This window comes from Schistocerca serialis, chromosome 5 (genome assembly GCF_023864345.2).
Source record: "Schistocerca serialis cubense isolate TAMUIC-IGC-003099 chromosome 5, iqSchSeri2.2, whole genome shotgun sequence".
In the NCBI taxonomy this organism is placed as follows: domain Eukaryota; kingdom Metazoa; phylum Arthropoda; class Insecta; order Orthoptera; family Acrididae; genus Schistocerca; species Schistocerca serialis.
Genome location: NC_064642.1, coordinates 204,832,504 through 204,858,524, shown reverse-complemented (window position 1 = coordinate 204,858,524; position 26,021 = coordinate 204,832,504). Strand labels below are relative to the sequence as shown.

General features: G+C 42.4%; 1 protein-coding gene across 1 annotated transcript in view; it reads right to left on the bottom strand.

Annotated features, from left to right (window-relative positions):
• Positions 1-26,021, bottom strand: part of LOC126481456 (uncharacterized) — a 156,640-nt gene that overhangs the window by 72,726 nt on the left and 57,893 nt on the right. The window contains exon 2 of the mRNA XM_050105227.1: positions 1,433-1,493. Within this exon, the coding sequence (XP_049961184.1) occupies positions 1,433-1,493 (61 nt within the window). The remainder of the gene's footprint in view (positions 1-1,432; positions 1,494-26,021) is intronic.

Sequence of the window (26,021 nt, the reverse complement as noted above, 5' to 3'; positions counted from 1 at the left end):
ACTGACAGTCCATCCCAATGAGTTTCAAGTGGAACATTGTGAAGGGAACTGCACCCAAGCTAGACAATCGCTGACTGGAGGTGTTTATTGTGCTCCAACAAGTCAATTTTCCCTCTTTTCAGATGATGGGAACTGTAAAGTGCACTGACAGCTTGATTAGGTGTATAACCCACAAGGTGTGCAGGGAGTAATTCAGGTCAGAATTGGTTCTGTGACGTTTTGAGGATTTTTTTGCATACTATGAGTTGGGTTAACCCACTCCTGTTACTGAACATGAAGCAGGATGTTTAATTCAGCACTACTGGGGACCAAGTGCTTCCCTTCCTTCTACACCCTCATGATGATGTGAACATTCCTGTGTGCCAAGATGACAACTGTGTCCTCATAACTACACACACACACACGTTCATGGTATGGCCAACTCACTGGCACCCAACTGCACATCAACTGGGCTGCTGAATGACCCTATCTTGATCTCTCAAGAAATGCCTGGGAGTATGTGGAACAGCAGGTGAATTGTAGATATCAATATCACCACAATTTGGTAGCTTCATGGGATCCTGTCAGCTTAGTTTGGTATGACATTAACTGAAGAAACTTGTGGGCACTCTCTCTCCAAACTGAGCCCAGTATCAAGATTAGAGGTGGTGTTACTTGGTGTTAGTGTGATGTCTCCTTGGGGAAAAGGGGGGATGTTGACAAGGGGAGAGAGGGAGCCATGATGAATCATATGACCATTTATATGTTGAAAAGATGGCTTGAGGCTGGAGGATTCTGCAAATTTGGTTTTTCATCCTACACCAAAATCAGCTCCTGTGCCTACATGTGTTATGGAGCCCATGTGCTTTTTGTTATTCACATAAGATTCTGGCCATACAAGTAATTTCAAAATCTTATGAGCTTCTCCACTAAAATTTTATGCTCTATGTAACTGATGGGCCTTCACAAGCTCTCAAAAATTTTGACAGTATCCGTCAAACATTGGACTGAGACAGTGGGAATGCTATAAGAAGAATAACTTCTGAAATGGCAGGCCCTCATTTAATGATGGATGACTACAGTATAGATGGATTCTTTTAACAGCAATGGCGAGTGGTAAATAGACAGTCAGTCCCTGCAATTAGATGGTGGCCCATTGGTCACTCTTCCAGTTACGGTAGTTTTCTGCAGTGCCTTCCTTCATTAACTTTCCATTGCATCCCCTTTTAAAGGAACACCTTGTGAAAGAAAATCTCAAATGGAGCACACTTCAACTGCTGTCTCAAAATCATTTGACACTTTTGCAAAGCGCCAATAAACTCTCAGCTGTTTACTTGCTTTGACATATTCCAGAAATAAGTATTTTACATAGAAACAATCATCTACAGTAGTGCAGCAACCAGAAAAAATATTTTGATAATTCTATATTTTAAAGTAACATTCTTCATCATACCATAAGTAAGAATCCTGCAGTAGACTTCATCATTCGAAACCAGACTGTTAGCATCGTTGCCCTGAAATGAGAACAGAGAATATAATCAATTATTAGATACTGTGCACTGGCAAATGAGAACAAAAAGGTGGAGATGTGTAACAGCTGTATGTTTAAAGAGTGAGCTTACACCTTACAAAAACAACATGAATGTCCACTACAGAGTAATTGATACTGTCATTAGTAACTAAAGTTGCCCTTTTTCAGGAACAAGCTAAGAATGTTACTGAAAAAATAAATTATGCTGTACATTCACTGCTGGCATATCTTTGCAACCTGAGTTTGGAACAGTTCAGTTATTCACATATACTTGTTGTACTACTGAAACTGTATGCTCTCCGACAATGAAGTATCTGTAAGTGCAGAATACGTCCTTTTTGTACGGAGAGCTAACACAAGTAAACTGTATTATGCTTCTCATGGATTCAACTAATTTAGAAATAGAACTTTTACAGTTTGGTGGGTTATAAATGATTTTCCCTCTAGAAGAGACCCGTGTGTGTGTGTGTGTGTGTGTGTGTGTGTGTGTGTGTGAGAGAGAGAGAGAGAGAGAGAGAGAGAGAGAGAGAGAGAGAGAGAGAGACCCATGGTAATGACGTCGACATGTCATGTTAAATTTTGTAAACTTAAATTTTATGAACTGATGAAGTTTGCTGCATCCGAAATATTGTCTGAAATAATTACTTTGGATTACACCTACATTCGTCGTTGATACGATAAATAATCGTGAAGCTGCTAATTCAGAACATGGGAAAGATTTGAATGCTGCATCGACTGGCGTTCGGCGTTCTTGGCCTTGCTGTGAACTGTTGAACATCGTCGCTCCCCGTCGCATGCTATTGCGTCATCCCAACCGGACTGCTTTCTCCAGCAGGTAGTCAGGACCGGATGAGTCAGCAACCCACCATCCCCTCCCTCCCAACTGGTTTTTTAACTTTTTTACAGCGACGGATCGCTCTGTGAGCAGACGCGCGGCTTCTTTACGGAATGCAATTTTAGACTAATCACCGCCTCAGCACAATATCTGCCATAATGATACTGCACAGAATTCTACACCGATAACCGCACCATCTGGGTCTATACGCACAATTCTTACGATGACTGACTACGTATTATTTGTTGAGCACGTATCGGTTGTTCTTACCGATATGTTGAAGAATAGGATGGGGCCAGAATGGCTGCTCCTTTTTGCTTCTATAGCTGGCGTTAAACAAGAGATTAAACATTTCACGATTTTTAAAGCAGTAAATATACGCCCCGCCGTTTTTCCCCCACAAGATACCGGTATTCTTGTTTTCTAAGCAGGCTTCCGTGGGACGTTTGGCAACTAAACATTCTTGTGATATCCTCCGCGTTGTATACACTCGTTTCCCCGACAGATCAATATAAATCATGTCACGTTTGGTGTTACAGCATGACAGATATATACAGGTATTTCATAAACAAATCCTCTACTACAGATCACCATCTTCCTACCAACAAATCTGAAATCGCTACTCGTTTTAATTACCAAGGACCCTCTGTAACCGCCCCATTGCGCATAAAATGGGCTCCCCAGGATTTTGTGCGACTTTACTTCCACAAGGAAAGCTACTAGTTATCATCATCTCATGTCTACTTTCAGAGCTAAGTGCCAACATTGACACCAGATCGTAACTTGCGAAGCCGTGGTTGAATAATACTGTGTGTGTTAATTTCATTGCGATTCAGCCAAGTCACAGTAGCACGATACTGATTTCGCGTGACAATTTTGCCTGGGTTAATATAAGATGTTAAAGAATTTGTCAAAGATAAATTATCTTCACCATGACATTTAGCTGACGAAAGCGAATACGACTTTTTTTGCGTTAAATATTTTATAAGGTACCGTATGCACTAACCCACGGACTACAAGCATCGGTGAAACACTCTCTGTGGCCTTTGTGGTCCAACAGCAGCTAAATGATTGAGGACGAAACAATAGCCTAATCGAAGAAAGAAAGGTAACAGGGGTTTGAAATACGCTGTTCTGGGGTACGAGTCCGATATATTAACCACTGCATAGTCGTGTTTAACTGACGGGGATAAGAGGGGGGGGGGGGGGGGGGGAGGGCGTGGCGTGAACGAAGGTGGAAGAACAGAACTGTTTGTAGTTCTGCTGCTGGGAACATCTCAACCTCAGTCCGATCGAAAACATATCAGCACACGCGTAAACATATCAGGATCAAGAAGGTCTGATACAACGAAACAGTACTGTGTTATAAGACAAATTACAAACATGTTAACAGTCGCACTTCACGGCGTTAACTAAATCAGGCCAGCTGATTTACTGACGCCTTTCGTGTGAAACAAAGTGTAAACGTGACGTCGGGGAGACCGATGTTTGATCGGACTGGCAGAATCGATTCAGGCCTAATATGTAAACAAAAAAGAAATCAGTTTTTAAAATCTGATTTTCCTCTTCTGCAAGTTGTGTCGTACATAAATGTGGTATGTGACAGGGAACACGCAAGGAGATGGAGAAACAGTGGAATCTAAGTAGGCATTGAAAAAGGGGTTTCTCGTGCGATGTGTCGGTCGTTTTTACGTCCGAATCGGCGGTAGTAATTTTTAAATGATTTAATTAATTTATAAATATTAAATGTTACGTCGGTTCTTCACCACTTAATCTTTGACATCTATTCCTTTACACTAATTCATGTTCTTTCACGTCTGCAGTAGTACTGAAGATAAGACGGCGTGTGGACAGCCAGCAGATTACACCACAAAATGACCAACCCGCCGGACGCACACTATCGCGGCGCCTGCCCTTTAAGATAATTTATTACGGACTTCGTCGCACTATCAATTTCTGTGAAGCGGAATAATTCATGTCGTCCATCCCCTTGGAGCAGGGTCTACTTCTTTCAAATTAATTCTGATTTTGCGCGATCTTTGAGGTTTCAATAGTAGCTCCCACCGTAGATGTGTCATTCAGTAGTCAAGCCAGCGCTTCTTAATATGATTAAAGCGTAACAACAAAAGTTGTAAGTAATAGTTAAACATAACTGCACGAGTTTCCAATATCCGTCAAATCCAATATTTCTTAGACTTACATGGTACTATAATCAATGCGGTGTAGCACCTTTGCAACGAAAAAGTGTTCCTAAATCTATTAACCCGCGCAAGGGTGCCAATACAAGGGGGCAAGGAGGGACGACGGCCGCTCCCTCGCACTTAGGGGAAGGGAAAAATAGTGTAGTCAGGTGTTTTGCTTTCAAGAAAATGATTTACAAGTCTGTATTACTCAAGTTTTTAACATGGTCGGAACTGGAAGTTTATTATAGCTTCTTAGAAGTCTTCCAGTATATTACATATACTTCATACCTCCTTGTGTCGTCGTCGTCCCCTCCTACAAACTATCGTGAGGGCTCCCTTGAATCCACGTGCAGATTCAGCACGTAGTCAAAGTTTTCAACTTTCGCATTTCCTACAGTATTGTTTCCAGAATTCAACTTGCCCAAGCTTGTGTTTTACAGCAACTGGTACATTTCAAAAAGAGAACTTTTTTATGATTATGAAATTCGAAGACTTAGTTGCTGGCATTGCTGTTCCTGATTACTTTGCGCCAGTTTATCATGCGCACCTTAAAGTATTATATACCAGCGAGCTTTCGAGACGTGGCAAAAAGTATACGTTTTCTTCTACGGAAGCGAGGGGATGCTCGAGATCTGCAGCAAACGTGGCAGAAAAAAGATCAGAGAGCCTTCAAGATGTTTAACTGCATTCGCTTTTGCGTGGTCTTGTCGGCTTCATTTCCTCTTCATAAAAGCCATAAATGTGGGTTAAAATGAAATCAAAAGTGTGAACAAAACTGATAAAATTCTATTGAAATAAATGTGAAATCCTTTTTAAAAAAAAGTCTTTCCCTTGCTTCCGACTTTGTAGATTATTTACTACCTCATAATTATCATTAACTTGTAAATCGGTATATGAGTAAAATAACTATGTTATTTGTCTTTACTCTGACATTGTATTTCTTTGCTTTTTCTTTTTTTACTCCGCGCTCACTTGATGTGCATTTTGAAATTGGCATGGTTAACAAGTTTTTCAAAATTTCCACATTCAGAAAAGCTGCTTTCATGTGTATTGCTTTTTGTAAGTATTATTAAATGACTGCTTCTCTTCATCTAAGAGGATAAAAAACTGTTTCAACTGGTCTCTAAAATTACTTTAAGCAGTTTCATCTTTATATAAATTAGAGCCACGGGAGCGAAATCTAATGTGCAATTCGTGTGTATCCTGGTAGAAATTGTCTACAAGGGAGGTCATCCCGAGAGCATTTGAGTGCACATGTTGCAGCCAGCTGTACATCTTGGCACACATCAGCATCAACGCTCTCTGTCGTATGGGTTCTGAGACCATATCAGTTCTTTCCGGAGATTAGCAGAAGTCTTGAAGACAGACAGCCTCAATCGTGAGGTCTCTGCACATACGTCGATTTGAAATATCGTTCTGGATGCTGGTCGTTAAAAGAATAGGAATTTAATATCATTAGTTCTTACTGACAGTGTATCCGCAGTAATGTCCGAGGGTTCATGTCTCTCTCAAAAAGCAGACACCCCCACAACACGCTAGAAACTGAGAATTAGTTTAAATACAGAGTAGCGATATTTTCGACACCATGTGGGGAGTGTAGCGGAAAGATAAGACTCCTCAGTACGTGTTTTTATTGAGACAAGCATTAATATTAGGTTTAGCGAGGTCCAAAAAAAGAATCAGACTGATCCCAATATCAATCTTTCACCACCCACATTTACTCTTGTCCATATTTATTTATTTACTTATTTATTTTGATCTAACACCAAATGATTACAAAAAAAGGTTTTTGTTCCAGTCTTCTGGATAAGTCAGAGCCTTACTAGAGTCACGCATTATTGCCTGGCACTTTTATCTACACAACTTTTTCTAAATTTAGTTGAGAGAATGTTACATACATGGACTATACATAAAAACAATTGGTTATTGCATACTTAGATTAAGGAATCTATAGTTTGTGACACAGTATTCAGATCTGAGAGTACATATATTTTTAGACAGATGGCCTTCCATCAAACGAGTGTACTAAATCTAGAAACTCAGCTATTTAATATACAGGATTGTTTAGGAGCCATAATTTTAATTTCTTTTTTAGTTTTGTAATGGGGAATTTGGAGATATTAGGATTGAAGCAATTCAGTAGTTTCATGCCTTCATAGTGAGGGCTTTTCTCATTAAGTGTTGTTCTATGAAAGATGAGATGGGGTCTCTAACTCTAGTGTTGTGATCGTGTGTTTCTTTATTAAGTGTTTTGTTACTGTTTACTGCCATAATGATTATCTTCAGTACATGTAGGTTATGAACAGTTAGTATTTTAAATTCTTTAAACAAATTTCTGCAGGATTCCCTGGCACATTTCTTTCCCATAATTCTAAGTGTCTTCTTTTGTAAGATAAGTACACTTTTCATATTACCTTTACTGCTGGATCCCCATACCTCTATCCCATAGCTTAGATGGGATTCAAATAGTGCAATATATATTTGCCTCAGAGTGGTTATTATACAAAAACGTGTCAGTTTTCTTAGGTCATATATGGCAGTACATAGCTTTTTGCAAATATCATTTACATGATCAGACCAGTTTAACTCTGCATCAAGTGTCAGGGCAAGAAATTTGGTCGAGTATTAGTTCAGACACAATGACCATTGAGTTATTCAAATATAACATTAACTCGGCAGCACCGAATAACCCGAGAATACAGTATTAGTAGTACGCCTACCAGTATCGACTGGCTGACACACACACACACACACACACACACACACACACACACACACACACACACATTTTAGCGACAGCAAGAACAAAGCGGTCTCAGCAAGAACAAAGCGGTCTTGCGAAGTAATACTCTATTCATTGCCAAACAGGTGCCTCCGACAACTAATCCGACAGCCAACACAAGGAATAGTGCATAGGTTTTTAGACTTCCTGGCCTCAAACATTGCTGATCTTTTCGAGTGTAGTACGAAGGCGAGCTGGAAAGTAGTGTTTCTGCATTTTTATTCTGTTCTCAGTATCGGTTGAGATATTACACGTCATACATATTACTCACAAGGGATGAGTCTCGGCTCTAACAGGAATTCAGTGTTCCAAATGTATTTAGAAACTTTATCTACCACTGTGATTAGTATAGTGAAAGAACTCTTAGTTTGTCCACTATCGGCCTTTAAAAATATACAGGAAGTTTCTCAACAAAATGCATGAAACAATATGCAGAATCACAAGAGGCACATTTGATGAAAGCAGTATCTGTACAATCCTCAGAATCACATTCTTGGGCTGCAAATTAAAATGCTACTCGTCTGACATTCTTGAATGAGTAGTAGTAGTAGTTTACTCAGCCGCTTGGCAGGAATACTGAAGCACAGGCTGATACACCGGGGCATTCTTTGAATAATAGAATGCATTTTCATTATGAAAACTTTATTTCCTAATTTAACATCGAAGTCACAGCAGAGTGTCCTTAGAGTGTCGTTATCCTTATGGCACATAGTTTATATTGCCTGAAGAAATGTACATCCAAAGGCTGGGCGTATTTTGTTTTTGGGGACGTGATCATGCATTCAATATCTTTGCCCGCAAATGAATAATTTACTGTTGTTGAGTACTTAAACACTAATGACATTCACGAGAAAGGTTTTTTAAATGATCTTTTGATATTTTCTCACTTGTACTAGCCTCAAAATAAAATGTTTGGTCGAGGATTGTCTCCAGTGGCCATTTAACTCTCCGGTCGAAATTTTTTTCCTGAAGACAAATACAGTTTCTTTTTTAGGTGTCCACTCATCGAATGTCCAGCATCACTTACGTAATTATAAGTTGTACTATGCCCAGACTGGATCAAGGCAACTGTTAATTTCCCCTTTTAGATAGTGGCGCACCAGAAGTTAGTTCATAATTAAATCCACTTTGACCAGTGTTCCAAATGCAGTGTGGCTGTATGTGGAAACTTTCAGTTTTCTGGTATACTTCTTCAACAAGACGGGCCCCAGGCTGGTCAATATCTTGATCTTCCCGAACGTCTCCGCCTGTTATGAAAGCAGTGATGTGTCTACGGCACTTTCCAAATTCTTTGTTGAGACGTGTTACTAAAGTTACACGACATTTGAACTTCGTGTGCCCAATTTCCTTTGCTTTTTGCATTGTCGAAAATTTTATATGCCTCTAATGTATACATTTCCCTTCTAAGGAATTGGGGTAGTGTGTGTTGTTTTCTTCCCAGTTCTTTTTTCCTCAAAATATATGTTCATTTAGTCTTTTTTCTCCGCAGAATCAAATATTACTTCGATGTCCGATGCGCTTTTTACAGATGGATGTCTCTTCAATGACGAGGTCGCAACTTCACGTGGATCATAAATACGTTCAAGACTTTTCCAAAACTTTTGTTAAAATATTAATAGCATTGGATATCTGTTGGCTTCTCTTTGAGAAGTGCTATTTACGCCGTTGCCACTACCACTACAACCTCTAACGCTATTAATCGCGTTATCGTCTATAAAGTCGTTTTCTTCATACGCTATCCTATCCAATGTAGCTTTAGTTGAGACGTGAAATGAATATTCACGTTTCTGAATAAGCAGAGCCACCAAAAACATTGCGAAAACATCACCGTCCTGTCCTAAACTGTCTTCGGTTGGATAACACGTTCTTAACTTGGATCTCACAATATTTAAAACGTTCCAAATACTAATGATTTCGTACATTTTTGCTACATTATGTGACAATACTGACACACCTATACTAAAGACTACTTGCTGAGGTAACTGACTGCTTTGTTTAAGAAGCTTCAACAGTTTTCATATAAAAATTTGGGAGGTATCTCTCTTCAGCACGCCCCCATAAGTACAGGAATCGTGGTCACCGAAGGCAAAAAGAGCATGACGCAAGTAGGTGGAAATACAGGTCACTATTACGGTAAAAGCCGAACTGAGATCTGGTAAAAGAACAAATTAAGACCAAAGAGAAAATGGAGAGATGGAACAGACGAAGTCTGAAGTCTGTTGCAGATCGGCTGGCGGGGAAGGGGGGGGGGGGGGGGGGGGGACTGGCGACAGAAGGCAGGAAACAGAATGCAGTGAAAGAGGAGCCTCGAAGCTGCAGTCGACCCTCTGAGCCTGATCGGGTTAAGTAAGTTAAACAATTGTGGTTGACAGTAAAAGATATTACGAACAGCGCTCCAGCTAAATACGTACCGAGCAATACAAGAGGGCAAAGACCCGATTTGGTTTGGTGACATTATCCTCAGAATGTTGCGAAAATAAGACTACTACACTCTAGCTACGAAAGAGACTACACAGTAAACTTAATAACTCGTGCACCCGCAAAAAAGGAGCATGTGCCGAACCTACGATAATTTTCAGTCTCATCTTGACGAAAGGTGATCAGGAATGTTCTGGTAACACGTTAAGTCAATGAACGGATAGTACTGTACCAATGTTAGACAGTCGCACATTCAAATTTGATATACTAATAAACAACCCCGATACTGAGAACGTGAAGAAAGCGTTAGACCCTGACGGAATTCCAGTTACATTTTACGCTGAATATACTGCAAAATTACCCAACTTCCTAGCTCGTATTTATCCAGAATCTCTTGCGCATTCACTTCCGGCAGGAGCAAAATCTTGTCACTCCTGTTCACAAAAGGATGAAATAACGATAGGGTAGAAATTCCAGACCAATAATGCTTACTCCCTTCTGTTGAATGAACCCAGAGCATGTTCTACGCTCAATCATTATGGCATCCCTGGATGAAAATCTTCTCCCGAGAAATCAGCACGGATTCAGAAAAATTTCCCTCGTGTGATATACGGTTTGTTTTATCGATACACAATGATCTTGTAAACATTTGGTGCAGTGAAGAGGTCAGATTCCGTCGTCTTAGTTTTTTAACAGACGTTCGGCGCTTTACCACTTCGTTGACTACTAACAAAGATTCGATCATACGGAGAATGTTCGCAGATACGTGATTGGCTCGATGAATATTTGACTAACATAGCCCAGTACCGTATACCAGGCAGTGGCTGTTCAGCAGGAACGGAACTAACATCGGGTGTGGACCAAGAAGGCGTAACAGGAACTTTATCGTCGTCATTATTCACAAATGACTTATCAAGTAGGGTCAGCAGCGTTACCAGTTTGTTCCCCAATGTTATCTACAGCTAAGTACCGTCGCTGCATGATCGTAAGGAAATTTAATTATTTTTTTAAATATTTGTCATTCCCTACCCCTACAGGTACGGCGGGCTGTTCGAATAATGATCCACTACACGGTCACGGATTTTTCAGCCAAATACCAGACAAACTGGTAGTGGCACAAAGAGTCCCATTCAGGAATTTTTGGGATGGCTTTTCCAGACCCAACATTTGCTTTATACCCAAGGGCATACTCCCTAAAACCTTTGTCGGAACAGTGGGATGTGAACTATTTTTAATTTAATTTGCACGTATAACACCTCTTTAGGTATCGATAAATGTAATGTAATACCTTCCTAGAACAACGAGAAAGAACGCGATAACATCTGATTACAAGATCAGTGGCAAACGTCTTGAGCACGTCACATCGTAAAAATATTTTGCTACTATGCTAAAACCGGGTTCACCCAAGTAACGCAAGTGTCGCCACAGCTCGCCGCTTTCTGCAGTGGCACCGTGAGCTACCGTCCACACAGGAGGTGCCACAAATTCTGCGTAGTTGCACAGTTTGCAATATGGAGCCAGCTTCAGCTGAGACGATTCGGCAGGTGTTAATGTAGCGCAGACTGTGGCGTTAAACAGAGGCAACAGTTAAATGTAAATAAAAGAAAACGCAAATGTTGGATACGAACATTGGTTTCGCGCAGAAATAAAACACGGGTTGAAAATATACTTCTGAAACAATTTACATTTGAAGATAATTCGTTCGTAAACCATTTACGAATGACAAAAATTTCAGGTACTTGTTGGTAGTGTGTCGAGCGCCATTCAATGTTTCTTTCGAGGGTGAGTCAGTAAGTCGCAAACTCTAGAATAGCCATATCGTTTTAAATTTCGCGCCAATCCGTATGTAGAAAGTGATAGCAAACGTCGCATGGAAGGTAGCCGATACACAGTATTCTGTAGCCAATGATTGATTATCTGTGGTCAGGCCAACAAGGCATGTCTGTAACGAGTGTGTACCCGACCAGAACAACGAGATTTTTGTGATCCGGGGAACTGATCACAGAGCACGTCCATAGCGAAATGCGTCCCATGTACGCTCATCAAAAAGAGTTTTGCAATACCTCTGTTCCGAAAGTCCCGGAACCTGTACAGAAAATTGGAATAGAGATCAACACTATCATTTCCGCCCTTTTTATTGCTCATGAAAACCACACATTGCATGTTGTATCACCATACAGCGAGACCTTCAGAGGTGGTGGTTCAGATTGCTGTACACACCAGTACCTCTAATACCCAGTAGCACGTGCTCTTGCATTGATACATGCCTGTATTCGTCCTTTTCAATCTACCAAGGCATGTTCGATAGGGTCATTTCTGGAGAACGTGGTGGCCACTCTAGTCGAACGAAGGAAGTCATTCGCACGATGTGAGCGCGAATTGTCCGTGAAGACGAATGCTTCGCCAATATGCTGTCGATATGGTTGCACTATCGGTCGGAGGATGACATTCACGTATCGTACAGCCGTTACGGCGCCTTCCATGACCACCAACGGCGTACGTCGGCCCCACATAATGCCACCCCAAAACAGCAGGGAACCCTCTCCACCTTGCTGCACTCGCTGGACAAGGTGTCTAAGGGGTTCAGCCTGACAGGTTGCCTCCAAACACGTCTCCGAAGATGGTGCGATTGAAGGCATATGCGACGCTCATCGGTGAAGAGATGCCAATCCTGAGCAGTCCATTCGGCATGTTGTTGGGCCCGTCTGTACCGCGCTGCATGGTGTCGCGGTTGCATAGATGGACCTCGCCATTGACATCGGGAGTGATGTTGCGCATCATGCATCCTAGTGCTCACAGTTTGAGTCTTAACACGACGTCCTGTGGCTGCACGAAAAGCATTATTCAACATGGTGGCGTTGCTGTCAGGGTTCTTCCGAGCCATAATCCTTACGTACCGGTCATCCACTGCAGTAATAGCCCTTGGGCGGCCTGAGCGAGGCATGTCATCGACAATTCCTATCTCTCTCTCTCTCTCCTACATGTCCGAACAACATCGCTTTGGTTCACTCCGAGTCGCCTGGACGCTTCCCTTGTTGAGAGCCCTTCCTGACACAAAGTAACAATCCGGACGCTGTCGAACCGCGGTATTGACCGTTTAGGAATGGTTGAACTACAGACAACACGAGCCGTGTACCTTCTTCCCGGTGGAATGACTGGAAATGATAGGCTGTCGGACCCCCTCCGTCTAATAGGCACCGCTCATGCATGGTTGTTTACATCTTTGGGCGGGTTTAATGACGTCTCTGAACAGTCAAAAGGACTGTGTTCGTAATCCACAGTCAACGTCTATCTTCAGGAGTTCTGGGAACCGGGGCGATGCAAAACTTTTTTTGATGTACGTATGATTCGAACTGTGTTTCATGAGAATTTTTGATCAATTCGATACAGGTATTCATCAAAAGAGAAAAGAAAAAGGTCACAAACACATCCTGGCCGCCCTGGTTACGCAGTGATGGGACATTGCTTCCCCGTCTTGGGAGTATTTCGCCATCTCCGGCCACTTCGGCCTTGCAGGTTGCAGCAATTTATAGAACGAAACAAACTTGTTAGATGCGAATGCTGCGACTTGAATGCTAAGGTGCAGGCTTTTAAGGCACGCAGCAAAGGTAGAGCAGAGGCAGTGTGGCTTTTGTAAACCACGCTTTCCGATGAGGCACCGCACACTGCGTGCAGCAGAGGCGTAGGGCAGGCCATTAGCAAGGGTTGTCCGAGCTGCTACTCCGCCTGCGTCGTTCCCTCGGGACCCGTAGATTCTGCGCGGTAGGTAGCAAGCTCACTGCTCCCCGCTCGGACGACAAGGCGCACTAGTCGGCCGATCTGCAATCTTTCTCAAACGAGTGTAACGAAACTATTCGGTTAACAAAGTGATTGTCGCACTTCTCATAGCTTCGTCAATGGTCATAGTTATTGTGATACTCCGAGATTAGCTAAACCACTAGAGAAATTCTTAAAGTCTGGATGGAAAAATAGGGGTCGCCACGAATTTGCATTTGGTGCATGTTAGTCATACGTTGCTGCTTACAAAATGTAGCTAATGTATTGAATTATTCTTTGTACTTGGAAGGATATCGCTACCAGTCTCCAATCTTGAGGAAATGGATTGTATGTGATGCGCCCCGTCCCGAACACTTGCGCCAACGAGAAAGCCAGAGTGAAATATTCATAAATCCGTCGTATCTCAAACGGTTTTAGATATCGAAACAAGATTTTGGCAAATGACAGCACAACAGCAGCAGAGTATTTTGCCATATGATTAACATGCGCAATTTTCATATCTATGGCGATATTCAAGCTAGTACAGATTTCTTCAATAAATTAATAAGGGATAAAATTGGAAGAATGATGAAGACGAGTTACATTACATCATTTGTACGTCTTACTTATTATTTCATTTATTATATATAAGCAAAAACGTTGTTACGTTAGTACTGGCCCCTTCTTTCATAACTGCATACTGCCAAAGGTCAGAATCTTCTGATGCATTAAAACACTTTGCACGTAAGGAAAGCTCCACTCGTTTCTACACCTTCTCGGAGGAGGCGACAGCAACCGGTTAGTACTCAGTGGTCCCATTTCCTCCTCCTCGGCGAGATTACTTGATGTAATGTTTGAGTCCTCGAGTAATTATGCAGTACACATGTAGCTGTGACAATTCTCTCTGCAGTCTGCAGTTTACACTAAAAGGGCCATTTAACCACATGAAGTCTGGAACTAAGATGTCATATGCACACTCCACAGTTCGACGAGCACGAGAAAAGCTGTAGTTAAAAACTTTGTCAGTAGCAGCAACTCTACATTTACGGTAGCATGGCAGTTTGTTTAAAGAAAAGAAACGGAAATGCACAGACCAACTCGCGGTGGACACTGCAGGGCTCTCCGTGCTTAGTGAGCGCTGAGCCACTACTGACACGGGCATCTTTGACCTCGAACGTCCGAAACCGCAAGAAATCACGCTTAGCCCAACACTCGATCATAAAAACAACAATAGTCTGTGTGATTGCCAGCAAAACTCCTCAGCAGAGAATTTTGCAGAGTCGTTTTAAACGTAGTCACTGCCCCGCTGACAAATAGAAACTAGGCGAAATGAAAGCAGTTGTCAGAAGGTCAATGAGACACACTTTTAACGAATTTGAAAGCAATGTTTTATCTGCAGATTCTACAAATAGCCCCCAAAAATTTTGGTCGTACGTAAAATCTATGAACGCTACAAATAATTCAATACCTTCTCTTCCTGACAGTACGGGTAATGTAACTGATGAAGATAAACAAAAGGCCAAAATTCTAAACCTAGCTTTCAAAAACTCGTTTACGATAGAGGACTGGAGCACCATTCCCTTTTCAATTATCTAACAAACGAAAGAATGGCTGTCATAGTGTTTCGTTGTAAAACAGTTAAGATCCTTAGACGCCAGAAAAGCATCTGGCCCAGACGGTATCCCCGTTAAGATTTTATGCTGACTATGCTACAAATATAGCACCATTCTTATCCGTCATCTATCAGAGATCACTGGAACGGCGGAAAGTTCCACGGGACTGGAAGAAGGCCCAGGTCATAGCAATCTATAAAAAGGGTATAAAATCGGATGCCCAGAATTACCGGCCAATTTCTCTGACATCGATTTGTTGTAGAATCATGGAACATTTTTGTGTTCAGACATAAGGACCTTTCTATTCTCTGAGGAGCTCATCTGCAGAAACCAGCACGGTTTTAGGAAACAGCGGTCATGCGTGACACAGCTGGCCCTCTTTGTACATGATATACAACAGGCTCTAGATACCGGCTCCCATGTTGATGCCATATTTCTTGACTTTCGAAAGGCGTTCGACTCAGTTCCGCACTGTCGCTTGCTACAAAAAGTGCGCGCTTACGGTCTATCCAATGACATATGCGATTGGATAGAAAGTTTTCTAACAGACAGGGAGCAGTATGTCGTCCTGAACGCGTTAACTTCAACAGAAACAAGAGTAACTTCAGGTGTGCCCCAGGGCAGCGTAATATGTCCTCTGCTTTTTACGTTTTACATAAACGATCTGGTTGATGGTATTGACAGCGGCCTTAGACTGTTTGCCGATGATGCTGTAGTCTACAGGAAAGTATCACACGAAAGTTGTGAACAAATCAATGAGGATTTGTAGAAAATAAATGCGTGGTGTAATGACTGGCAGTTATCTCTCAATATTAGTAAGTGTAACCTGCTGCGTATAACAAGGCGAAAATCCCCATTAATGTACGAGTACAAAATAAATGATCAGTCTTTGGAAGCGGTAACGTCAGACAAGTATCTGGGTGTGACTATTCGAAATGATCTCAAATGGAATGATCAGATTACACATGTAACGGGTAAGGCGAACTCTAGATTGCGGTTTATTGGTAGAGTCCTGAAGCGATGCAGTCCTTCAACAAAGGAAATAGCTTACAATACGTTAGTTCGTCCAGTCTTAGAGTATTGTTCGTCTGTATGGGACCCTTAACAGTTGGGTCTGATTCAAGAGATTGAGAAGGTCCAAAGAAGAGCGGCAAGTTTCGTGACTGGTACATTTAGCCATCGCGAGAGCGTTACAAATCTCATAGAAAGTTTGAAGTGGGACATACTCGCAGACAGACGACGCGCTAAACAGTAGGGGCTGCTCACTAAATTCCGAAATCCAATCTTCACCGAGGATGTAGAGCATATATTATTACCAGCAACTTTCAAATCGCGTAATGATCATCATTCAACGATAAGGGAAATAAGAGCTCGTACTGAGGCGTTCAGACAGCCGTTTTTCCCTCGAGCGATCCGCGCGTGGAACAGAGAGGGGAAATATGACTGGCGCGAATTGTGCCCTCCGCCACACACCGCTTGGTGGCTAGCGGAGTATATATGTAGATGTAGACTTGGCTGTTAGCGCCATCAGGCGGTACCCCGTTGCAGCTGCACAGACAAGTGCTCGAGTTGGATGAATGGTATAGCAGCAGTACGAGTGTGTCTCAGAGTGTTCGGATGCGGGTAACTGTGTCGTACAGTGATATCACGAAGAGAAAATTCTACGAATGTGGTTCGAATACCAGGGACAAAGCTGCGAAGTGCTGAATATGGAAAAGGAATTGGGCCCCAGGACGGGGAGTTCGCGGGCACATTATGTAACATAATAATTCAGAAATATAATGGGTGTGACAGAGAAATACATGTCGTTACGCTGGGTAGATATGATTTTGAAGGACAGTAAGAACCTGAACCTAAAGGCGACTGTTCAAGCGGTACACGACATTCATTTCCAGAGCAACAGAAACAGTCCAGTCAAAGTGAATGCGAAATATCAATTCGCACAGCAAACTGCTGACATGCTGTAAGTGCATTAAAAGTATATAAAATTGAAGATTAATTCTAAATTATGGGTCTAACAAAAGGGGAGCAGGAGCTCGTCGCAAAGGAAACAGACTGTCGTAATTACATGCTATAAAAGATTTGATAAAGCAAAGTTGTATGGATCTACAGCTCATAGTCGGCGTCTGCAAATGACGGCACTAGAAGCATCGAAAATGGTTGGCTTTGACAATTTCAGAGCTTTGATTTCTTTTGTCGACAATCTTGAGGCTGAATATGGTGAGCTATCCACGCATATTACTACATGTGTCACACGCGGGGGCATAGAAGACGATAATAGTACACGTCAGAAGGCACAACAGTTTGTGGAGGAAGTGAATATATTTATGACAGAGCAGGCTGTGGAGAAAGAAAATTTTGGAACAGTGACCCGAGGCAATTCCAGTATAAAACGTCGTCTTCACTTTCTCACAGAGGAGACTACAGCTGTCCATGGATCTACCCAAGGCTACAGATTTCATGTGGCTTTATCAATGACAGGCAGACTAAAGCAAACAAGTTGTGCATCTGTTTTCAAGAGGCACAAGGAACCTTAGGACCAAATATTTCAGAGGAACTTTAAACAACATGCCCCCGAAACATTCATGTGGAGACGAGCTAAAAAGGAAGAGTGACCACAGAACACATGAAACGTTTTCTAACTTCAGTCCTTGGCGAACACGCAACAAGTGAAAAGATACTATTACCGTGCGATTTCTTGTCAGGTCATACAGATGCAAGTTGTTCACAAAGATGTTATGCTTACGATATTGCCACCGAAAACAACAAAATATTGCCAACCCCTTGACGTTTACTTCTTTCAGCAATATAAGCTCTATATCAATACGACTGCTGGTTGTGTAAGACAATGTGCCAAACCAGAAGGGAAGTTCCATGATCGTTATTTCATTATCAAACTTCACTATGTTATTGACAGTCAATTTTCTGCACAAAAGTATACTCCTACACTGATGAGCCAAAACATTATGACCACTTGCTTAATAGCTTGTTTGTCCGTCGTTGGAACGAAATACGACACTGATTCTGCGTATCAGGACTTCAACACTTTGTTGATAGGTTTGTGTAGCATTAGATCTCAACGCAGAGGTCATATAATTCGCATAAATAACGGGCCGCTGATTTGGGTACGCGGTGATGGAGCCCGATAGCGACCTAGATGGGTTCCACAGGATTTATGTAAGATGAATTTAGTTGCCGAGACATCAACGTGAGTTCACTATAATGCTCCTCAAACCACTAAAGCATGCTACTGGTCTGAGACACGGAAAATTATAACGCTGAAAAATGAGACAGCCGTCGGGAAAGAAAACAAGCATGAAGGGAAGCAGGGGGTTCGCAGCTGTCATCGTGGCTTCGATTACTACCACAGGTCCCATGCAAGCGCAGGATAACGTCTCCCATAGGACAACACTGCCCCCACCAGCCTGCGTCCGTGGCGCACTTCACGTTTCGAGTGCCGTTCACCTCGATGACGGCGTTTGTGGAGACGACCAGCGGCCTAAGTGTAGCAAAAGCGTGATTCACCCAAAGAGCCGACACGTTCCATTGAGCGACGGTCGAAATCCGATGGTGCCGTGCGGACTGCAATCGTAACTGATGATGCTGGGCCAACATGTGAACACGTAGTACAGTCTGCTGCTGAGTTCCATGTTAAACAACGTACGATGAATGGTGTGCTGCGAAACACTTGTTCGTGCACCACCATTGTACTCTTTCGGCAGAGATGCCACAAATCACCATCTATCCTATTTTACACAGCAGACAAGCCTCCAAACCCCACGTTCTGTAAAGTCGTGGACGTCCAACCATTTAGCACCTAGTGGTAGTTTCACTGTCCTACCTCCTTCCGTAGAAGCTCACGACAGTAGAACGTGGATATTCAACCGGCTTCGTCATTTTCGAGATACTCGTTCACAGGCTCTGCGCAATAATAATCTGCGCTTTATAAAAGTCGCCTATTTCAATGGGTTTCCCCGTTTGCAGCCCGTATCCTCGCTTGGGTGATCCCCTGCCCGCGTCTGCTCCGCCTACATACTGTTGTTACCGCGTCATGTGCCGCAAGGCCACCAGGCGGCATCCAACGTTGCAGTGGGCAGTAGTCATAACGTTTTGGCTCCTAGTGTACGTTGGAATATGCTTGGCGACAGGTAGGTTATGACACTGACATACCTGTATCTTCATTTGAAAATGTAATCAGTGTGGCGTCAGATACTGGACTGTTTGAACGCGAAAGCGATTTTAAACGTAAAAACATGGCTTTAGTGGATGTGCACCTTGTTCTTTTCCACTTTGTTTTAACCACTTCACCGACGTCCCCATCTGCGCTATGAGTAGTAATATAAACAGTATCACGTGTGAAGGATGCGTGTGTTTCGCGCTGTTATAACTACTTTAAGGATAGAGTTTTTGGCTCTGTTGATTGAAAATGTAATGATAAACTGACGCCATTTAACTGTGTATAATTTCTCTCCTATGCATCTACATCTACGTGATTATTCTGCTATTCACAATAAAGTGCCTGGCAGAGGGTTCAATGAACCACCTTCACGCTGTCTCTCTACCGTTCCACTCTCGAACGGCACACGGGAAAAACGAGCACTTGAATTTTTCCGTGCGAGCCCTGATTTATTTTCTCGCGATGATAGTTTCTCCCTATGTAGGTGGGTGCCAACAGAATGTTTTCGCAATCGGAGGAGAAAACTGGTGATTGAAATTTCATGAGAAGATCCTGTCGCAACGAAAAACGCCTTTGTTTTAATGATTGCCACTCCAATTCACGTATCATGTCTGTGACACTATAAACACTATATCGCGATAATACAAAACGAGCTGCCCTTTTTTATACTTTTTCGATGTCATCTGTCAGTCCCACCTGATTCGGACCCCACACCGCACGGCAGTACTTCAGAATAGGGCGGACAAGCGTAGTGTAAGCAGTCTCTCTGGTAGACCTGCTGCACCTTCTAAGTGTTCTGCCAATGAATCGCAGTCTTTGGTTTGCTCTATTCACAATATTATCTATGTGATCGTTCCAATTTAGTTTATTTGTAACTGTGATCCCTAAGCATTTAGTTGAATTTTCAGCCCTCAGATTTGTGTGACTAATAGCGTAATCAAAATTTAGCTGATTTCTTTTAGTATTCGTGTGAATAACTTCGCACTTTTCTTTATTCAGGGTCAATTGCCACTTTTCGCACCACACAGATATCTTATCTAAATCATTTTGCTAGTCGTTTTGATCATCTGATGACTTTACAAGACGGTAAATGACAGCATCAGCTGAAAACAATCCAAGATGGCTACTCAGATTGTCTCCTATGTCGTTAATATAGATCAGGAACAACAGAGGGACTTCCTTGGGGAACGCCGGCTATTACTTCTGTTTTACTCGATGACTTTCGTCTATTACTACGAACTGTGACCTTTCTGACAGGAAATCACGAATCCAGTCGCACAACTGAGGCGATACTCCGTAGGCACGCAGTCTGGTTAGAAGACGCTTGTGAGGAATGGTGTCGAAAGCCTTCTGGAAATCTAAAAATATGGAATCAATTTCATATCCCCTGTCCATAGCACTTATTACAACATCAGTATAAAGAGCTAGTTGTGTTTCACAAGAACGATATTTTCTGAATCCGTGCTGTGTGTCAATAAATCGTTTTCTTCGAGGTACTTCATAATGTTCGAATACAATATATGTTCCAAAACCCTGCTGTAAATGGACGTTAGTGATATAGGCCTGTAATTCAGCGGATTACTCCTACTTCCCTTTTCGAGTATTGGTGTGACTTGGGCAATTTTTCAGTCTTTAGGTACATATCTTTCTGTGAGCGAGTGGTTGTATATAATTGATAAATATGTAGCTATGTTATCACCATACTCTGAGAGGAAGCTGACTGGTATACAATCTGGACCGGAGGCCTTGCCTTTATTGATTTAAGTTGCTTCGTTACTCCGAGGATATCTACTTCTATGTTTCTCATCTCGGCAGTTGTTCTTGATTGGAATTCAGGAATATTTACTTCGTCTTCTTTGGTGGAGGAGTTTCGGAAAACTGTGTTTAATAACTCTGATTTAGTGCCACTGTCGTCAGTGACTTTACCGTTGTTATCGCGCAGTGAAGGTATTGATTGTGTCTTGCCACTGGTGTGCTTTATGTATGACCAGAATCTCTTTGGGTTCTCTGCCAGATTTCGAGACAGAATTTCGTTGTGGAAATTATTAAAAGCATCTCGCATTGAAGTACGCGCTATATTTCGAACTCCTGTAAAACTTTGCCAATCTTGGGGATTTTGCGTTCTTCTAAATTTGGCATACTTTTTTCGTTGCTCCTGCAACAACGATCTGACCCGTTTTGTGTACCATGGGGGATAAATACCATCACTTATTAATATATGTGGTATATATCTCTCAATTGTTGTTGATATTATCTCTTTGAAAACATTCCACAACTTTTCTACACTTACATGATCCGATCGGAAGGAGGGAAGACTGTCTCTTAAAAAGGCGTTAAGAGCATTTTATCAGCTTCTTTAAATAGATATACTTTGCGTTTCTTTTTGATGGTTGTAGGTGTTACGGTATTCAGCCTAGCACCAACTGCCTTGAGGTCGCTAATCCCTGTATTCGTCACAATACTCACTATCTGTCCAGGATTATTTGTTGCTAAAAGGTCAAGTAGGCTTTCGCAACCTTTTATGCTTCGTTTGGGCTCATGAACTAATTGTTCAAATTGGTTTGATATCTTCTAAGTTTGTTTTCCATTACAATGTCACACATGGAAGAATGCTACGTTTTTCATGGAAATAACACAGACCAATGTTTTTTTATGATCAAGTGTTATTCTAAGCATGGTTTCGTGCGGTTCCGAGGTTTGAGGCCAAAGATGTCGCTTGTGGGCTCTGCCTTGCCTCTACTACGCTGACCTGCAGAATCTCTCTAGCTCTGCCTCTGCTGTGTGCCATATGCGGGCCTAACGCTTTGTCGAGCGATGGGGTAACTTTAAATTTACAAGGGGAGCCTGTTGAAAAGGAAAATGTCAGTCTGGTACACGCGGCTCTGATGTCTCTATCCCAGTTTGCGACTTATTGATTGACTCACCCTCGTGTGTTTGCTTTGTAATGATTACATCAAACCCAGCGACGCTTTCAAACATTGTTCACAATATCAATCTACGATTCATACTGAAAGTTTCGGTCTTTATAATCACTTTTTTTATACACCGGCATAGATATTCCTCATGCCGTTCTCAAATTACGGCCAAAAAATCTCAAAACCAAGGAGGAGTTGTGTAACACACACGAAAGGCCGGTAGGCGTGTTTCTACATCTGAAAGACGTTGTCTATTCAAATTTCGCGCCAGTCGCATAAGAGTGGTGATACTAACACCACTCTGAGGAAGCAGATCAGGTTTGCTTTTGAATACACGCCGTAACGGTCGTGATCCTTAGTTACGTGGTGAGTTGATGTTAGTCGCAAATGTTTTTAAGATTACAAAAATTCCACCACCACCACCTCACTGAACCTGAACAAGGTCGTGTAATAGGGCTACGAGAAGCTGGATATTCCTTCTGGGATATTGCAGGAAGACTAGGCAGAAATGTAGCCACCGTACACGGTTGTAGGCAGCGGTGGTCATGAGAATCTACGGACGGCCACGTGTCGCTACAGAGGGGGAAGACCACTGTTTTGCGTATGGCTCTGGCGCATGTACTGCATCTGCAGGAAAAACTTGAGCAGCAGTTGGCACCATACTGACACAACGAATTATTAAAAATCTGTTACTTCAAGGACAACTCCGAGCCACATGCCCTGTAGTGTGCATTCCACTGATCCCTAACGACCACAATTTGCGACTTCTGTGGTGTCAAGCGAGAGGGTAGGGTGGAGGTCTTGATTACTGATGAAAGCTGGTTCTGCCTCGTTGCCAGTGATGACCGTATGTGGTTTAGGAGGAGCCCATTTGAGGGCCTGCAACCAACCTGTCGGCGTGCTAGACACACTGGACCTACATTTGCAGTTATGGTCTCGCGTGCGATTTCATATGACAGCAGGAGCACTCTAATAGTTACCCCACGCACGCTAACTGCAAATTCGTACGTCAGTCTGGTGATTAGACATGCTGTTTTGTCATTCATGAACAGCATCCCAGGGTGTGTTCTCCAACAGGATAACGCTCGCCCACATACCACTGCTGTAACTCAGTATTCTCTGCAGTGTGTCGACATGTTGGCCTGGTCTGCTCCATCACCAGATCTGCCTCCAATCGAGCACATCGGACGACGACTCCAGCTTCATCCTCAACCAGCATTAACCGTCCCCATTTTGGCCGACCAAGTCCAACAGGCATGGAGCTCCATCCCACAGACTGCCATCCGGCACCTGTACAACACAATGCATGCATACTTTCATGCTTGCAGTCAACATTCTGGCGTGAAACTTCCTGGCAGATTAAAACTGTGTGCCGGGCCGAGACTCGAACTCGGGACTTCTGTGAAGTTTGGAAGGTGGGAGACGAGGTACTGGCAGAAGTAAAGCTGTGAGGACGGGGCGTGAGTCGTGCTTGGGTAGCTCAGGTCGTAGAGCACTTGCCCTCGAAAGGCACAGGTCCCGAGTTAGAGTCTCGGCCCGGCACACAGTTTTAATCTGGTTCAAATGGCTCTGAGCACTATGCGACTTAACTTCCGAGGTCATCAATCGCCTAGAACTTAGAACTAATTAAACCTAACTAACCTAAGGACATCACACACATCCATGCCCGAGGCAGGATTCGAACCTGCGACCGTAGCGGTCGCTCGGTTCCAGACTGTAGGGCCTAGAACCGCACGGCCACTCCGGCCAGCAGTTTTAATCAGCCAGTAAGTTTTATATCAGCGCACACTCCGCTGCAGAGTGAAAATCTCGTTCTGGAACAATCTGGCGGTACACCGTTTATTAATGTACCTGCACTTCACATTTACAACGGCATATCTCGCCCTTACACTATCCTGTGATCTTTCAATGTTAATCACTTAAATATTTTATCTAGACAAATGTATTCTTGAAATTTCATTATTCTACATTAGCTATTTTTTTTTTGATATTGTAATATTTCGGTCACAAATTTAATGACTGTAGCTAAAGGCCTCTTTTTAGACACGTTATCCGCACAGAGGCGCGAAGCATTCCAAAATGATAATTCGCGAACGAAAACGCACCGAGATGTTTCGAAATTTAGTGAAGACATAGACGTCGGACACATAAGCAACTGCGGTGCCACTGCCGTATGGCACTAGCTGTGGTGTGTGTGAACCTGGCTAGAGGAACGATTAACAAAATAAGATCACGTAACATCTGTGTTCGAGAACTCTAATGGAAGTCATATATGCTGGATCAGTCGTGTAAAATAAATGGGTTTCAACCGGAACACTGTACTAGTCTTGGCAGAACACCTTGTATCTGACCGTTTCTTCAATGTCTAAGACCCGTCACCTACTTTATTGAGTGATATTTTCTAACCAAATGTCGTGACAGAGAGAAAGCACAAATAAAAAAATGTGTATACGTTTTACAACACTCGGCACTAACATTAACAGCTAAGTGAATAACTACAGCACGGAATAAATGGTGTTAATTGAGCGTGTTACTTATTCTTGTTTGTATAACATTTTGCTTCCCTGACATGTTTACTACATTATCGTATTATTGCCCTTGAAACTATCTTACACACACTGCAAAATTATGGATGGTAGGTAACACAGATTCCTACTACACGTACTCGGAACTAGGTCTTTTTATAGGGAAGTAAGTCTAGGAGATCTAACATCCCTATTTGCTAGTAAGCAGTGCACTAAAAAAGTAAGTTAATCAGTATTCACAACAGTCACTGTAAATCTAAAATATTATAACATTTAGGTCATTTTGAATCCTCCAGTGTGTGCCGTAAGAGAACAAATAATTATTTGCCGAACTTCACCACAGGTACGATACGACAAGTAATTAATGTCCGCTTCATTCTTTTCTGTACTTTTGTTGTCACTTTAAAAACTCTTCGTAATTTTAGCATAAACGGTGTCAAGAAATTACACTATTTTTAAGAGATTAGATTTGATTTCATATGTTCCCTGTTCGAGTTGGACAACAGGCTATTGCTAAGGCGCAGATGCTAAGACGCAACACTTCTCGTTACGCGTGCGCTCTTCACTCCGTATCCGAACTGCGTGTCGCAGTTCGTAAAGCGACGCGCTTAACACAATATTTGAGATTTAAAATGTCCTAAACGTTTCTGTGTAATAGAAGAAACGACAATCTCACACGCAAAAAACTGATTCTATTAGTAGCATAAATACAGCGCTCTTCAGGATAAACGCTGGAGCTAACTGATTAAGTAACACCAATCCTCCTTGACGCCCATGGTCAGTGCGTAAATTTAAGTTACAAAATATTCTGACCTGACACGGGCCAGTAAAATCCATTTGACCCTCCCAACAACACTGAGGCAACAGTGTAAAATTTCTGGACAAGAACAAGGCAAGGAATCGAGCGTGGCTTTTTATCACGCCACTCATGGATTCGCCCAATTTGGACAGCTAAGTTGTCGAATGAAGCTCCTCCAGGGACTTCAAAAATTGCCAGGGTTGAGCGAAAACGATGAAGAAGAGCCTACAGGATGGGGCACGTTCTGAGAAAGGTAAGTCTACTTGACACCATATCTGAGGCTTTGGTAAGCGGTAGACACAGAAGACCGTACGGTCAGACAGATAATGCAGGTTTCACCTCCGTGGAAGTGAGAAAGACGGTGAAACATGGTGTCTGGAGAGCAACTTCAAATCAATCCTAGGATTGTGAAATTTAAAAAAGGAAGGTTTAGGGAAGTTGCAATAACCTACGTCATCTTTACCTGTAAGGCAAATCCTGGAAATGGAAATCTTTTCCAGTGCATATA